The sequence below is a fragment of the Podarcis raffonei genome, chromosome 12 (assembly GCF_027172205.1).
Source record: "Podarcis raffonei isolate rPodRaf1 chromosome 12, rPodRaf1.pri, whole genome shotgun sequence".
Lineage (NCBI taxonomy): Eukaryota > Metazoa > Chordata > Lepidosauria > Squamata > Lacertidae > Podarcis > Podarcis raffonei.
In genome coordinates this window covers 12,497,604-12,516,053 of record NC_070613.1, presented here as the reverse complement: position 1 = coordinate 12,516,053, position 18,450 = coordinate 12,497,604, and the positions used below count along the sequence as shown (strand labels likewise).

Here is an 18,450-nt window from a genome sequence, read left to right as displayed (position 1 = left end):
GCCAACTTTCATTTTGAATCAAGACCAGTATTTTCAGATGTCCTTTAATATATTCTTATTCTTCATATGCAAAGTGATAAACGAAGAACAGGATTAGGTGTGAGACAATACAGTTAAAAGGGCAAGCACTCTAGTCACAGTCAATTCTTAAACTGTTGATCCACAAAATACCAGATCCTACAGATTTAAAATGCAAACAAAGAGAAGTCAAGAAATATGCTTTCATCCCATTATTATATAAAACAGTATTGTATCACAAGTAATTTGTGACAAAAACAAAAAAACCCACGATCCTTGCCAATTTTCAGTGATGGGTATAAGACATTCCTAAACTAAAGGTATTATACACTGACATATAGCTTAATATTGCACTTATGTGGTACAGTGGTACCTTGGTTTACAACCATAATCCGTTTCGGAGGTCTGTTTGTATACCAAAACAGGTTGTAACCCAAGGCAGACTTTTGGGGCCTCCCAAAAAATTTGTTCGTAAAAAAAGGGGTTGTAATCCAAAAAAAGGTTGCAAACCGGGACAAGCACTTCTGGGTTCAGTGGCGTAGCGTGGGTTGTCAGCACCCGGGGCAAGGCAAGTAATTTGCGCCCCCTAACCCGTGGATTTGCGCCCCCTAACCATTGGATTTGCCCTAACCCCAGATGTTGCGCCCGGTGCGGCCGGCCCCCCCTGCACCCCCCACGCTACGCCACTGTCTGGGTTTGACGTGTTTGTAATCCAAAACGTATGCAAACCAAGACATATGCAAACCAAGGTACCACTGTATTAACTTTCTATTGTCATTTGCAACTTGGAAGCTACCTTGAAATCCAACTGGATTGTACAAGAAAGAACATAAAAGAATGAGGTCCAACCATCTCTAGATCAATGGTTTATTTGCAGAAATCTAAACTAATTACCTCCAGAAACTTAAGAGACCACGCATTATTGTAAAGAACATGCATTCTTTAATAAATAAGACCTTTGAAGGAGTGCCAGAATTTTGTATGCTGTGCACTCTATCACGGATACCCTGACAGTTTCACAATGAAGATGAAGTTTGTTTGCCACCAATATTAGCCAGACAAATTTATTTATAACAAATGCTTCGAGGATGTCCTGATAAAAAACTGCCCCATTGATACTGTCAGAGCTTCTTGCAATTTGACAGATCAAATCTTATTTTAATTCTTAAAACCCCACGAATGAGCGATATCACCAGCAAGCATTCTGTAGTGAGCAAATTGATTAATCCCCTTCTATAGAAATCTCAACTCTTGATTACACCTATCAGGCGTTAAGCAGCATTATTCCAGAGTGACAACACTTGACAAATTCCCCAACCATCTCTCTCAGCCTTTGTGGCCCTTCTAGCTTGTATTAACCCTGATGAAAAATTAATTTTCCTTATCTTTGACTAAAACCCAAAATCCAAATCCGCCAAACTGGCAACTCTTTCTGTAAAGGTATTATGAAAACCTCCAAAAGATTAATTGCATGTCTTCAGGTGACATTAAATTAATTTCTATACTCATGACAGACATTTGATACTCCGTACTGAGAGGACAGATAACATTGTAAGGATACACAGAAGGACAGTAGTGGAGTGTCCCAGGGCAGCCTCTTATGAATTCTCCTTTCGATAAGGCCATACTTCACTGTCATTGGCACTGTTACCGATCTTACAGCCCATAGACCTCACTGCACAGGTTTCTATTAACGACGACAATGCTGTGTTTATCCATGTAATCTTTTCTAAAGCTAATTCAAAAATCACCCAACAGCGAGGGGGATGTGTTTGCCGGATAAAGCATTTAAAGGAAATAAACTTGGGTCGATTTGTGAAGTGTCACATTGTAGGGACACAGGCAGCAAAAAACTGCTCTGCAGACGTATTTTGTGAAGATGAGCGGACAGGAAACCTTGCACCCCAGGACTCTCAAATGCCCGCGTTGAGAGAAAAAGTCCTTTTTCAACAACAGTCTTTTTATAAACATTTAAAAACGTCCATTTTTCAGCCTTTGTGCTCTCTCTCTCTCTTACCGAGGGGTAAAATACTCTAAAACCAACTTGTTGAGCAAGTTCATTAGCAACTATATTTACCAACTGGCAGCTCTATAATAGCAACACTGGCATGAAATGGGGCCGTATGCTCAAGTGGACTTGTCCTTAGATATTCAGTTAAATGGGGTACGGAAGATGGAATTAAAAACCGAATGGAAGTTCTGGGTAGAAGTGAAGTTGTATGTCCGCCCTCAATAACTTTGCATATAGCATTGAATCTTGGTCTCCTGTTTGACTGCTTAATTTGCAAAAGGAACTACAGTGGACGCTTGGGTTGCGAATGTGATCTGTGCGGGAGGCACGTTCGCAACCCGCAGTGCCGCATCTGCACACGTGCTGGTTGCGATTCGGTGCTTCTGCACATGCGCAAAGCATGATTTAGCGCTTCTGTGCATGTGCTAGTGCCGAAACCTGGAAGTAACCCGTTCTGGTACTTCCGGGTTCAGTGTGGTGCGTAACCCGAAAACGTGCAACCTGAAGTGTCTGTAATCTGAGATATGACTGTAATCGTACAGTGAATCAAACTGTGTCCAATTGTGTCCTTCCACTAACAGGAAGTGCTTTTGTCCAGTGAAGGTTTCCATCAGAAGAACAGAAAGGTAAACCATTTCCTTTGATTCCCCCTCTCCCATGCCACTGTCCATGCTGTTTCAAAGCTCCCCCATCCCCCACAAAAGCCTCTGGAGCAGATTTTTTTGGTGGGGGGCATCAGCAAGTATAATCTCCCTTCCCATTCTGCTGACAGAAGCTTCCACTGTATCATTGTGTCTTCAATCAGCAGAGGAGCACCACCGCAAAGAACACTAAAAATTAAAAAGTTTAGAGACCAAAGTCTTAGAAACGGACAGCATATGCTTATTTTTACTGCCCGGGCCGGGGAAGAGATTGCAACTTGGCGAGGGGTTGCAATCAGCGTATGAATTTTATAAAATAAATAATAAACAAACCCAAGTTTATATGGGGACATGGTCATGATATCCAGTTCCTAAGAGGTCTAAATGCAGAGGGAGACAGGAGCTGCGGCTCCATTCCAGCTTTTTTCTTCTGCCTGCAGCTCTCAGTGTCTCCTCTCTCCTGCAGCTTTCTTCTTCTGTCTGCTTGTATAAGTTGCTTCCCTGCTTGTTTTGGAGCCATCTCCTCTGCTGCAACCATCACCGGAAAGGCCACCACCACCAGAGCCAAGCACATATGACTGAACTCACACAAGTAAAATGCATGTGTGCTGTGGTTGTGCTGTATACATGTGGTGGGTTACAACATTCAATTATTTGAATTATATTGGTTTTCCGGTTTATTTTTCATGGCAATGCCCCTAGAACACCTATGGGGAATGCGCTAGCAAGACTCATGTATTCCATACATTACCTGGGCTCACATACACTCACAATTCTTATTTTCTACAGGATGGCAGAAGCAGGAGAAGATAGAAGCAGGAAAAGATAGAGTGAGTTCTTTTTCTTTTCTATTTTCTGGTAATGTTCACAATAGCATTCAATTTAAGCATACTACTGGAAATTAATGTTTTGTTGTTGATGTACTTGTGTGCTGTGAGCAACACCATGCACACAAAGCCCAGTGCTGCTCAGGGCACTTACATGAATGCACAAAGGTGCTATACAGACTGTTCTACACATGTTACTGGTATTTCCAGCACAATCATCCATATTTTTCCTTTCTGAAGAGAATTCATGTTATTTGAAAAACATGCCCTTCAGAGGTTACAGATATACACTGATGAGCTGTGAAAACCACAAAGATGGTCCTTGCTACAATATGTTATCTTGCCTTAGGAGGACTTTAAATGTTTAGCAACACAAAACACAGTACAGTGGACGCTTGGGTTGTGAACGTAATCTGTGCGGAAGGCACGTTCACAACCTGCAGCATCACATCTGCACATGCGCGGGTTGCGATTCGGTGCTTCTGTGCATGTGCAAAGTGCGATTTAGTGCTTCTGCAGATGTGCGACTGCCAAAACCCGGAAGTAACCCGTTCTGGTACTTCTGGGTTTCAGCGCATCCGTAACCCAAAAAAAACCACAACCTGAAGCATCTGTAACCCAAGGTATGACTGTAATTTATAAAACACAAACATGCATGTGTTAGTGACAAGTGAAATGTTAAGTTAAAAATGACCAAATTCACTAGTTTCTATCTAGCAACATAATGGGCAGAATAATGATGACCCAAACCCCTGCAATACCTTGATTGCACAAAAAATGGGTGATAAGGTTTGCCTCGTATTTTGCTTGCAATATATGTCATGCACCCCAAGAATCTGTATATAAAGGAATGGGGAGAGCTAATGAAGCGATGATTTCTTAATACATAACTCAGCATCTTATTTTTATAACTGAAACAATGAACTCATAATTCGATGAACACTGAGAACTGTCACTGAGAAATATTCATACCTTCAGAGTCTCAACAACAGTTTACATTTGCCTTGGGAAACGGATTATGTATGGTTGTATGGTAAAAAATAATAAAACTCCAACTGGAACGGTGGTGGTGGTGGGGATACACACACTACGACTTCTGTGAGGGCAAAATGAAATGGCTAAGCGTCTGTGGTTCAGAAGTTATGATGACAGACACTTCCTCTTAACTAAAAAAGTTAGCAAATTATACTATGCAGGAAGCAAAAAAGAAGTACAATTCTAGAATCTGTTTCTAACCAACTTTGCTGAGATGTAAATGTTTAGCAAAGGCTAGGAAGTCAGCAGCTATATTTGAACACATAATTTAAAGCTGAGGTTGGGTACGGGGTTGGTTTCCTCCCCAAAAAACATGACAAATCAGTTGTGACTTAAATGCTTGGCATGCAATCACAAATGCATTTCTAAAAAGGATACCAAAAATGTAGCCAGCCTTTCCCATCTCTGCTCTGCCATCTTTCCCAACCTCTTCTGGTTTCTTGTATCTTCATACCAGGCAAGTCTCCTAAGTATTCTGAGGTGTTTTCCAGCTGGGACCAGGATAGACTCTGATTTCCTTTCCTGTGATGATGGAGCAGCTGCTATGCCTTGGAGTTGCATGAAATTTCTAGGCAGGAGATCTCCTCACCTGGCTACTGAGGTAACTACTCATAGCAAGAAAGACAACTGGGCAGAGACCCTACTGTAGGTTATGCAGCAGGATGGTTAATTCAGCCCAAACAAAAGGTGCCAGTAATCTATAGCCCTCTAGCCCACAAGGCATTTCCCAACACTGAAGTGCCCGCCCACTTGAGATTTTATTTTATTCCATACACACACTCTCTCAAGTTTATGGAGATGAAAATACCTGGGGAGTGGGGGGGGGAGGAGGAAACTGAGATGATGTATGGTTTCAGTATTACCCTTTTCAATGGCCTATCCTAATAATGGGCCACTGTACTTTAAAGAAGCCATCTCTCTACTTGTTTCAAGTGTAGCATTACTACAGTGGTACCTAGGTTTGCATACGTTTTGGATTACAAACACGTCAAACCCGGAAGTGCGTGTCCCGGTGTGCAACCTTTTTTTGGATTACAACCCTTGGGGGGGGGGGATTCCAAACAAAAGTTTTTTGGAGGCCCCATTGGCGAAAGCGCGCCTTGGGTTACAACCTGTTTTGGTTTACAAACAGACCTCCGGAACATATTATGGTTGTAAACCAAGGTACCACTGTACTTTCTCTAAGAAGTTGGTCCATTTTATGGAACAAAATTTGTTCTCCTTGCAATTGCTATTGATTGATCTATGCAGTAGTACTATCAGTGTGCCATAACGCTTTACGGACTGCGAAAGGTCAGTTCCCTGCCCTGAGGAGGCTACCTTCTGAAATTTGACTCAGGAAACAGAGTGAGGGCGGGGAGGGGAGGAAGGGTAATTAGGGAACCAATGAACACTTTTAGCTACAGGCAGAGCTACAGCAAGAAGAAGAAGAAGAAGAGTTTGGATTTGATATCCCGCCTTTCACTCCCTTTAAGGAGTCTCAAAGCGGCTAACATTCTCCTTTCCCTTCCTCCCCCACAACAAACACTCTGTGAGGTGAGTGGGGCTGAGAGACTTCAAAGAAGTATGACTGGCCCAAGGTCACCCAGCAGCTGCATGTGGAGGAGCGGGGACGCGAACCCGGTTACCCAGATTACGTGACTACCGCTCTTAACCACTACACCACACTGGCAAGGCATGGGAATCAAGGGACTGTGCCAAATGATTTACAGGGCAGGTGGATTTTGAAGAGGGGTTTGGGGGCAGGAAACTGCAGGTGTTCTGGGAGGTAATACCAAGCATGCAGGGCAGCAAGGGACAAAAGGAAAGTCTTTTGAGGGAACAGACATTGGATGGCACAGCTGGGGGACCAAAGTTCTGGCAGGAATGTATGCGTGGAGAGGTATGAGTGGGCAAGACCATGGAAGCCCTCTGAAGTAAACAGCACGGGGCTTGGGTAGGATTGTGCTACCTATACTTACAGTAGTAGGAGATGAAAAATACCTTGAAGTTCTTAAGTAGCACAGTTTCAATTAATGAAAGCAAGGTAGGTCCTGAGTACAATTTGCAAAACACAGAGTCTGAATGAAATCACAGCTAAGCTGTAGTCCTGCCCTCACTAACAGAAATGTGAGTTGTCTCCAATATTGTTGTGGATTTCCATATAATAGAACCGATGTTATGATCTATGAGATCACAATAAAAGGGCTATAAAAGTACACATTATTTAAACATTTTTATTGCATGAGATGAGCAATACAGATGCAAAAAACCAAAAGTATACAATAATTAAACTTTTTTGAACAGTTCTCGTTTTTAGAGAGCAATGCTTGCTTCCCAACTGAAGCAAAATTTTCTCTCCCTCCCCCCTATTCCCCCACCTCTTCCACTCCTGGTATAAATGCCATAGCTCATGTAGAGTAGAATGAACAGTTGTGCTGTTTCAGCCTTTGGAGACACTATGACTACCAACAGTTGCAACAATTACATAAAACAAAGCAGAGTTTCCATATATGAAAGACCCACTAGTGCAGTTCTCCACAGAGACTAAGGTGTGTTTCTTGGTCCAGTATAAGACTCAGCATTTTCAGACGACAGAGGACTAGACATATCACTCTGAGCAAGGGAGGTCAGTCTTTCGCTAAGGAGAAATCACCCAACAACAACATAAGATGGTTGAACAGCAGTTAATGTTAAGCATTATGTAATTCCACAGTAGTCAATGGGTATCATCCAACATGTACACATGAAATTCCATCACCAAAAAGGAATATAGGGACAATAACCACAAACCTGCTTCATAAGACCGTCATCACTACTCCGCCATACTAGTTTATACTGTCACAATTAGTACAATAACCTCAAATCTTAGTGCTTGCTATTCCACAGGCTAATGGATCTATTTATAGTGAAGGAAATACTAGAAGAACCGCCCATAAGTCAGCCATCACTAGTCCACGATGCATTTATATTTGATCTCAGGAACAAATACTAGTGTTAACATTTAATATATTTTTATGTTTCTATGTGTTACAATTGTACTGGGGAGATCAATGTAAAAATATGCCCTTCAAACCCCTTAACTGCCATCACGTCTAGGCAACTGTGATGATAGAAGCTTCCTCTTCCATACATGATCCTTTAAGTTTAAGAAGCAGAGGAAGAAATAATTATTAATAGCGTCAGTCCACCTAGTTCAAGGAAGGGGCAAGGAACTGCATAATGGCTGGAGTAATTCCCTGGGATCAGCTCTCACCCCCAAACGTCAAAGCTTCTGCCAGTTAGTGTCTTTCTCTCTTGCAGTGACCTATTTCTACAAGATCCCCCATTTGCCCATGTGGGGTTCAATTCTGTAGCACAAGCTTGTCACAAGTGCTTCCTTTTGCATGTGTTGTGCTTTAGTATCGCTGAAAAAAAATGTTAAGCGGGCACTAGATTTACCATTTTCATGATTTATGAGGATGCATTTATGGGGATTCAGGGGCGAAGCCAGACAGAGAATAAAGGTCATCTGCATGTACAAAAGGGATTTCAGTGACAAGGTGATCAAAGAGTTAGTGTGATGTAGAGGTTGGAGTGTTGGACTAGGACCAGAGACATGCATGTTCAAATCCCTACTAAGTCATGAAGCTCACCTAAGGCCAGTCACTTTCTCTCTCCCCAGGGATGCTGCAAGGATAAAATTGGGGACTGCGGGAAAAAGAAAGACCAGGCACCCAGAGTCCCTTGGAAGAAAGGTATAATAAAAATTGCTAATATATCATTGTGTTGTGCTGTCACTTGTGTGCAAATCGTGTGAAGCCCTTTTCTGTCAAGTGCTGCTCCAAAGGAAGATGCCAGTAGTACACATTACAACTACTCTAAGTTTAAAGGAAAGGCCAGTATGGCTGAAAGGGAAAAATAGTCTGCGGACAGAATAACAGCACAATGAAAGCAGAAGGAAGGGGGCAAGCGGATACTGAGCCTAAGGGTGTTTAGTCAGAGGGTCTGGAAAGTAGGGGGCTGAGAGACAGAGGCAAAGGTTTGACAAGACTAGGCTCCGTTAAATACTATTCATTTGAGCCCCATTGCATTTAACTACTTTTATGGGTTTCAGTGGGACTTGGGCCCAATCCAGAAAGACAGTAGAATGAGATGGGAAAAGTGTCTGACAAGAATTCAGACTGCAGGTGGGGGATATCTATTGTTGAATGTTCCCTCCTACTGAAACCCAAATATAAATAATATAAATATATAAATATAAATAATATATAAATGCACATCAGGGAGAAAGTTTCTAGCACAGCCCACATGTTAGTTTTTTACTTGCATAGTGATTTATGTATGGGTGCATTCATGTCTGGGTGCATTGTCTATTTCACCTATTTTAATACCCACCTAAACATTCAGCTCAAAAATCATTTAGTACAATGGTGGGGGGGGGGGAGGGAATCCAACAGCACAACCCAGCTCTGAAAAAATATCCACTGCAGACCAGGTACAGAATGCAATTAAAGCTATGATGCAGACAAAGCACTGGTAACTCCCGAGTGATGAGGCTGGGCTTTACCCTAGCCCTGAATACATCCAAAGGGCTCACCAGTCCAAAAATATTGCCACTCTCACTTTGCAACCAAGAAGTTCAGAGGTCATGAGAGAATTCCTGGGTTGCATACTCTACACCTGCTAGATTAAGGGGGGGGGGTTCCCTACTGAGAAGACCTTACCAAAGAGGCCCCAAAATAATACAGCTAGCACTGAAGACCAAAAGCAGTCCTTAGCAGACAACGCAACAAGCTTGAAAACGAAGCAGCAAAAGCAGCGAGTCATAGCAGCTGTTCAGCCAAATAGTAGCCCAGTTCTGAATGGCCATTATCTAAAATCTTCCTCCTTGGCAAAGACTTCCTACTACAAACCTGTTGCCAGCCCAAAAGGCAAATGACATGATATGAACACTCCTCTGAAGAATGAGTCACAGCAACTGAAGAGCATAGTTTCTTATTTATCAAATCAACAAGTAGTAGTATGAATGCAAATTTAACACAATTTCTAAAATTCTCTTAAATTTATGGTTACTCTGGAAACTTCAATGTAAGCCAGACAAAGAGGATGAGACACACAAAGATATTTCTGAGAGAGCTTTTACTATAACATTGATATATGCACCCAAGAAGCAGAGGCAAAGCAGAAGCATTGTTCTGAGCAACCAACAGTGAGTTAGGAGGTTGACTTCCTAGCGTAAACTTATCCCAGTGTTATCCCACCATATTCTTAGCAAGTGTTAGCAAATCTTGTGTGTCAAAAGTCAATCTGAAAGTGCCCATGTTGTGTCACTGATGTCACGATGTATTAAAAAAAATTCCAATGTGAATGACAGCATGAGTTTGCTAAGATTAATTATGCTTTTAAATTTATTTGTGCTCTGCTAAGTCAATATATTATGTATGTTTTATGTATACTGACAGCTATGTCCAACCCTATACAAAAAAAACCTACTCAAGGTGGCTTACAACAATTTAGAATTCTTATTATTTTATATGGTAGCTTATATGAGTATTCATTACCTAGACAAAACAAAGTAGTTTGTTAATGATCATACAAGTTTTCATCAAGTTTGTATAAATCTGAAAATGCACAGAACCAACAATTCTGAGGGAGAGAACATGATGTTGTCTGAAACAACCTATCCAGAAGTAAGGTTTACTGATTTCAGTGGAGCTCACTCCACAGCAAATCTGCAGAACTGGAGCAGATGTGCCCAGTGTCTTGGTGGTGGGGTAGAATAATGTGGTCTCTTGGTGGTGGGGTAGAATAATCTTTTTTCCTTGCCACACCAACACCCTCCAGAGACAAAGGTGCTGGCACCCCAAGGATCTGCAAGTCTCCATCAACATCTCTCCATCTGATGTCCACAAGGACAGAGAATAGAGAAGAGGGGAGCAAAATGGCAGGTACCAGTTTAGGGGAGGGGGGGGCTCTCTCTTCTAAAATGGCACCTAATTAATCAGGGGTACTTTTTTAATGGTCTGGAAGGTTAATAGATGAACCTATTTGATCAAACACTGCAGCCCTCTTTTTTAAAAAAACTTCTAATACACAGTGTAAAAATGTAAATGTAAGTATATATTTTGTGCTCAACTTCCATGGTACAGTCTTCTTTGGGCCAAAAATGCAGTAAGGAAAGAGGTTCTCCATTTCAATATTTCTGTTTGAAATGTTCAAAGCAACCTGCAGATCAATGAGTAAGTGATCAGGATTCCTGCCATGTGTGCTATTTGCATAATAGTTCTTTTCTCAAGGCAGAAAACTGACTTTTGACTTGCAGGGAACACGTATCCCTAACCACAGCATAAAGGCAGCTTGAAATAAGAAAATTCCTACATAGAGAATATGGTTACAGAGAACAGCAAGCACAGGTGGGATTACATACACTTGTGTTTTGTCTCATTCTCATTTGCTACAACAGGGGTAAAGGTAAAAGGTAAAGGAACCCTAGGGAACTGGAATTACGTAGCAGGCCAGATCCTTATCTCCCCTACCCTGCACAGGCCAAATTTGACAGGTGAGTGGGAACACCACCTGTTAATCACCTAATGTCACAATGGTGATGGAGTGCTTTGTACCACTGATCAGCTGATCATTGGCAATTCAGAGTGCTGAGCAGGACTCTTTGCAAGCCCATTCAAGGATTGGCTAGCTAGTTACCCAGTGGGAACTCAGTAGTGCAGCCAACCCCAACTGGCTTGCTCTAACTGCCAATCAGTAGCATCTTCACCCGTCCTTCACCTGATATCACATATGATGTCAAGTGTGCGACTGGGGCAAGTGGTTTGGAGAAAACAGCCTTATGGGCCAAACTGGGATCTGTTCCCAGCTTAATTAAACCCATAACTCGGGGATCCCCACTCCTGTGCTACATAATAGGAAGCTTTGGTGAGCTGAATGGTCATTTCCCATGAATATCTGGGCACCCCAACTGTTTATATGTTGCATGCCAATCTACCACCTTATACATAGGTTTTCTGTGTGAAAAATAGGGAAGCTGATATAAATGATATGTTTCATGAACAAATGGGAGAAGGGTAGTGCTTTCATAATACACTTCTAAAGGAGAAGATAGCTGAAGAATTATGACTTTTCTTCAAACTTCTGAAAACAATGGATTAAAGATCACAATGTCCAGCAAATGCTGCAGTTGGCTTTGCAATAACATGCAATGGCACAGCTGTGCTGAAAGCACCAACATCAATATTCTTGTCAATGAGTTTGAACAAAAGCAAAAATGGAAACACGTCTTCAACAGGCTGGTAGTTCTCAACACTTTCAGAAAGAGCTGCAATACCAGAAGATCAATATACTGTTCAGCCAGAACATGATATAGCTGACCTAGATGAGTTCAGATTTTGATGGAACACTTACATTCAAAACCTTGACCCAAAAGAAGAATACATAGATGCCTCAAAGGAGAATTACCAAAACATGCTCTAGGCAGGACTCAGAACTAGACATTCAGCAGGATTTGGGATGTCTACCTTACAGAGGGCTCTGACAGACTTAATCTTTGTGTAAGCTTAGACTAGCAAAATTGTCCAGACTGTCTCCCTTGCTGCCAATAACTCCCCTTTTCTCTGTGCAGCATGTGGAACAAAGTACCATGGTTGTAACTTTCTGACAAACTATTGAAAATTTAATCAAGCATCTTGATCTGAGTTTTCATGCTTAGTAGCAATTTTCTGTACAAAGGAATGTAGCTATACACCTGCCGGCACTGGAAAATTGGCTCACCCCTATTTAGAAGTTTAGAGGAAGATACAGCAAGTCCCTTAGGAACTCTGCAGCGTGAAATATGTCTGTGTATTGCAACAAGAGAAAATATATCACCCAAATATACCTAGCCTGATAAATTAGTCCTGGCAATATCCTGCACTCACCTGCTTTTTACTCACAAGAGTAGCTGGTGGAGAATAAGCAAAGCACCCCATTCTTCCTTTCCCAGCCTCTCTTGTGACTAAAAAAACAGACTAGCAAAACACTGTACTAACTAGAAATGAGCACTCTCTTCCCACTCCATCAACTCACTTGTTTCTATGCTGAGTCCTCTGTGAAGTCATGGTAAATGGTCAGATCACTCTGCCCCTTTTCCAATAGTCTATGGTGTTTCTATGCTAGTTATGCAGGAAGCAAAGTCTGTCCTGCATGTCAAGGCTCCACCATCAACCTGCTGTGCTTCTGTGCTGGACGACTAAGTGGTGATCCTCCTTTCTGCGGATCCAACAGGTTGTCAGCAGAGGCATCAATTGTTCTAGATCTACCCCCAGCTTCCCGTGTGCCCACGCAAGAAATGTAGGAGTTTCACCTGCTGAGTAACTAAGCACAGCAGTTGGAAACCTCCAGCCCATGAGCTTAATTAGGCCCACCTCTAAATTTGGCCCAGGAAGCCATTTTGGGCAAACCATGCCCACCTGGGCTTTCCCAATCTCTTATTTCTGATCTCAGTGTTATAGTTCCACTGTATTTAAGATCAGAGATAAGTGTGGCACTGTGATTCTTAACATTAAGATTGAAGATAAGCATCTGCTTCTAACTTTTACCCCCAAAGGACATGCAGAGGCCTATCTCCAATCTTAGAACTGTGGGACAGCGCTAAGATAAGAGAGATGTCTGTGCTGATCCACTGGCATTAAATTTGCAATCCTATGAGGTTGGGTGATTGGTAGGTTGGTGGCCCTGACCACCCTTCAAAACTGCCTGCAAGTGGTGGGCTTTGCCATCGCTGGTCTACCATAAAAACCCAGAAGGCAGAGAGAAGGAGTACTCTACTCTGCCGCCAGCTCTCTCAGTTGCAATGATGGATGCATAAGAGGGAGCTTCACTTCCTGTGCACCCAGTACAGAAACCCAGCAGGCTGCTGGAGAAGGAATGAAGCACTCCGTGCCTCTGCCAGCAGCCTGCTTGCTTTCTCTGTCAAGCGGGGAACGGAGGGCTTCCTACCCTACAACCCTATAGTGGGTTGTCAGCAGAAGGGCCAAACCCTGGGTTCTTGCCCACAATGGAAGGAGGAGAGGTGAATAACCCCCTGCTGTCCAGCAAATAAATGCAGAATGTTGCTAAAGGAGGGGCTGAACATTCCATTTCCTTTCTGCAGCCTCATGCACCTATGTCAAATTTCTAGTTGCCTATGGCCACCAGGCAAGTGGTTGAAAAAAGATTGTATATATCTGCTACACTGAATAACTGCAACAATTCATTGTGGAGACTTCTTGCACTGGTACATATGATTTCAACAATCCTTTAGTTTTTACCAGTTGGAATTAAGACTGCCTAGCTATTACTATTGATAAAGAATATAAGCCTGTCAAAATCTTGTAAACGAAAGTGATTCCTCAAAGGATCACTATAATCTGAGCTGGAAGAGATTCCCATTTGATACTTTAAGGCAGGATGCATTGGCCTCAATCCAAAGCAGCTCTATGCACGTGAAGGCTAGGACCATGCACACTCAGCTGGAGCTCTCTTTGAAGCTCTTGCCACGGCATCTCACACTGCCAAGGAGGCATGCCAATCTGCAATTTAAAAAGCAACTTGCCTCTTTAGCAGTGGGAGATGTTGCGGCAAAACATTTCGAAGAAAGCACTGCTTTCAGGCAGATGCCTCTCCTGTGCACAAAGCTTCTTTGTATTTCAACCTCCATACATAAACCGTCCCTCAAATGCCTGTCCAGCCTTCACAGGACAATTTCCAAGGAAATTCTACAGCCTCTCTGGGCTTCTTACTCCCCTGCTGAACTGATCTTACAACTAAGCTGTACTTAATAAGGAACATCTTAAAACAACTTCTCTGCACTCTGAACCATTTCAGTCTGAATCCTAACAATTTAACCATAGTGGTTAAAATGGGTGGGAAAATAGAGCTAATTATTTTTCTGGAAGAAAAACAACACCACTGCATGAAACAAACTAAACTAATTTCAGCTCACTCCTTAAGTTATTTCCAATGCTGTCCAACTCCACAAAACTGGATGAGCCTTTACTAAAGGCTCAGCACTAAATAATGCCTCAAATATATCCCAAAGAATATTTCTGCAATAGGATCAGATAACTTGTTTTGGCCAGTAGGCTGTTTGGCAAATCCTGTCTGCGAGTGGAGAAGAAATCTTGTTTGCTATGAAAAGGACTGCGCTACAGAGTCTCATTTTTTCTGTTCAGCATGTGATACACACATAAACAAAATAAACCCTTAGCTCAGTTCTACTTAGTCTTTATCAAGTCCTTTCTGCCCACTTCTATCGGAGTACCATTTATATGCACCCTGTGCTGAGGTTGTTTGCTGACGCACAAAACAGGACTGAATAACCTACATGAGGAGGGTGGAGAACTCCAAAGTGAAAGCTTTCCTGGCTACTATCCTGTGTATTGCAATACCAACAAAATCTGAGTCAGGGCAGAAGCCTGAATGCAATTTTATTGTGAACTAGTTCTCTGCTACTTGAAAAACAAGGCACACAAACTTTGCTATTCTTGTCATTAGGAGACAGGGAGGAAGGGTGAGGGGAGAGAATATGGTTAAACATACACATAACTTCCTTTTAACTTAAATCCATTTCCTCATTTCTCACATTTCAAAGTCCTTCAACAAAGTTTCTTATTTTCTTTCTAGAAGAAATATACACAGCTCTTACGCTTTATTCCTGAAAAATGCTGCATAAACCGCAGTTTATAACTCACTATTTCCTGGCCTAAAGGGGGACTTTACATATTTGCTACTTTCCCAAATGGAAATTATTCTTCAATTTATTGTCACTTTTCCTCCAACAGGGTGCTGGAAAATTCCTCTGGCATCCTGTTACCTAGTAATCAGGTAATGACCTAAGCACAATTAAGTAGAGAGCAACAGCTCATACAAAGGCTTCTGTTAGAGGAACAAAGGAGGGAAGATCTTCTGGCCATAACCATAAATTGCTAGTGTTCAGTTCATCATCCACTGCCCTTTTTTGGCTGTGGTTAGTTACCAAATGTTTTTGATTTGGATCGAAATCAAATGAGAACCTTCTATTAAGTCACCAGCATGTGGTCTGCCTCCTTTATGCTACTTGTGCTTACCCTGATCACTTGATCCATTTGGCAATCAGTTCAGCAAGACCATTCAAGATTACAATATGGGGAAACGTACATGTATGATATTGGGGGAAATGATTTAAAATAGCTATACACAGCTGCGACAGTTCAAAATTAACAGGAATATTTGAAATGTGGGTTGTCGTCTCCCCAAGCCTGTGCCTATCAATCTCCATTTTCTTTGGGCCTTTGCAAATAACAACACCAACAGGACAGACAGGGACCACAAAACACACAAGAAAACAAAAGACAGACAAGCCTGGTAACTTACCCCTCCTGACAATTTAATCACCCTGACTTTGGTGCCGACATGGGGCCCATCTCCACTACCACTGTTTGCCCGCTGCATGACAGTTCTTTTCACCCCAGGCTTCAGTTCCTGAGGCTGGCCTTGTACTGATGCCACACGAGCAATCTGAGACGGGTTCAAGTGGGCTGCAGGAGGCTTTGTTTGCAACCCTTTGTATGGCAGCTGGAGCTCGTTTTCGGGCACTGTCCTAGTCTGTCTTAGCTGCTTCACTGTTTTTATTTGCTGTCCTTGAAACTGTGCATTATCTCCAGCCTGCGGGATATTTGGGGGCTTGGGCTGAAAAGCAGGGGGGGTTGGAGCTACTGGGTCTTGCTTTTTAACCATCAGCCTGCATTTCACATTTTGGCGAGGCTGTGCACCGGGAAGGGGAAGCAATGGATTTCCATTGGTGGGCAACTGTGAAGTTTCTTCCTCCTGTTGTTGGGTTGAAGACTGCTGCTGCTGTGCGAGCCTTTCAAGCAACTCTCTTTTTCTAGCTCCAGCCTGAAGTTGCCGCCTGAGCTCCTTTTGTTTCAAGATCTCTTCTCTTAGGCGCTTCTGCTCTTCTATCTTTAAACGGTAAAGTCTGGTTTCTTCATCTTCATCAGGAAACTACAGAACATCAAAGGAAACAAGTTATAGGGATAGTAACTCCTATCCAGCTTTGTCAAATTTGGTTCAGTTTGTAAAAAAAGAGAGTGCATTGATGGCATCCATTCCCAGGAGCATCTTAAATCAACTGAAATATGGTGCTAATGCTCTTAAATGACATAGCTACCAATGCAAGTTTATTACTAGGCAACCTATGAAGAGTCAAAAAATACATGACTCCAGTTTGGACTTTACTTAATGAAAAAAAATCAGAATGCTGAAACTGAAGCCTTCTAAATCGGAACTCATTTAGAAGTTGCTGAAACCAATTAAACTATTAATATAATTCAAGATCTCAAAATATTGTTTCAAATGGAAGCTGTAACAATGCAGAGGCAGCCCACTGTCACATGGGTTTTATCTTGCTCTTTTCTGACAAACTAACAAAAGGTAGGGTGGTAAATGACCTGAAAGGCCCTGATTAGAACTATTGATTTTTCTTACAGAATTTTCAGCCTGATCTGAAACTCATTTGTCACACAATAATTGGTTATAATGAACAGCACAAGTCAATCTCTCTGACCTTGAACTCATGCACTCTCTTCAGAATTAAAATGTTGCCAAATGCAGTGTTGGAATATTAATGGTATATCAGGAATGCCTTTAATATTCCAGCCTTAAGCTTTTCTGAAAGTATTATACCCTTTGTGCATCAAATAACCTTTCCAAGGGGCCTAAAATTCTGGCAGAAAACACATTCTTACAGGAAGCTACAGGGAAATCAAGAACATCAAAAGAAAGGCTGCTTCCAAGTGTTGCTCCTGAGTTTGCAAGTTTCAACAGGACAAACGTTAAAGGATAATATAATAGGTTAAGAACTGTTCCTTATTAAACACTACAATAGTTTAACCCCCTAAAGCACCAACCGGATATGCTTTATTTAGTATACATCTTGAGGAAACCTCATTTGGCACACAGCAGCTTAGATCACCAGCACTTGGAAGCAGTGAAAAAGTGGAAGATCCTGCACCATGGAATCAATGTAACATTGCTTGAACTAGTTTCACTCACATATTACTTTCACAAAGATTCTCTTACGCAATGTTCATGTTTAATTGGCAGGTAAGGTGTTTAAAGAGTCATCAGCTGAAAGTGTATGCAGGAGAAACTGGAACCTATTTCGAATTTGCTAGGCTCGTCTTAATATCTGAGTTCCCCTAACAATGTGAGTAAATAGGTCCCCATTCCCATTTGCCATATTTCTAACTCAGATTAAGATGCTACATGACTCCATGGCAGAGTTGGCACTGAACCCAAGGGTACCACATCTAACTCTCTGCCCACAAGACCAAACTGACTTTGACCATCTGAAACAAAAAACTGAGAACACTGAAAATAGCCATCCATCCAAAATGCAATTAGCAAGCTTTCCATCTCACAGGGTAAAGTACTTTAGTCTAAGTTTTACCGGCCAATTCAACCTAAAGTGATCTATTTCACTGAGTACAGTTACTCTATATTCTGTAACAACCGATCAGAAAAAACATCAGCATTCAGTAGTTAGCATTTACAGTGACAAACCATTGATATTCATCATTCGAGCCTATCTGTAAGGGATAATAACAGGAATTAGCAGCTATATAGTTCTTTAGAATATTCAAAGCATTGTCTCAGTAATTTTTACAACAATCCCGCAAGGTAGGCTCAGTATTATGCCTATACTGCAGGAGAGTGACTGAGGATAAGACACTGTGTCTCATTTAAAGCCATAAAAGCCCAGTTTGCGCATTATGCTAAGTCAAGCCATGGCTTAGCATGAACAGTTGAATGTGCAGGCTCTCAGAGATTGTGGTCACTCTGGTCCTCTTACTGTTACTGCATTGAGCTCAGCATGTCTAATGAGCCCAGGTTCATGGTTTAGCTCTCTCCACACAAACTATGAATTGTAACCAAGATTTGTCCTGTG

At 41.9% G+C, this 18,450-nt stretch overlaps 1 protein-coding gene across 5 annotated transcripts in view; it reads right to left on the bottom strand.

The window, feature by feature from the left end:
* Positions 1-18,450, bottom strand: part of RBM33 (RNA binding motif protein 33) — an 85,827-nt gene that overhangs the window by 20,170 nt on the left and 47,207 nt on the right. For 4 of the 5 annotated variants that reach the window (XM_053359126.1, XM_053359128.1, XM_053359129.1 and 1 more), the window contains exon 15: positions 15,876-16,505. In XM_053359126.1, the coding sequence (XP_053215101.1) occupies positions 15,876-16,505 (630 nt within the window). Of the gene's footprint in view, positions 1-6,734; positions 7,153-15,875; positions 16,506-18,450 lie in introns of those variants that run through there. The other variant, XM_053359130.1, reaches the window with a different exon arrangement.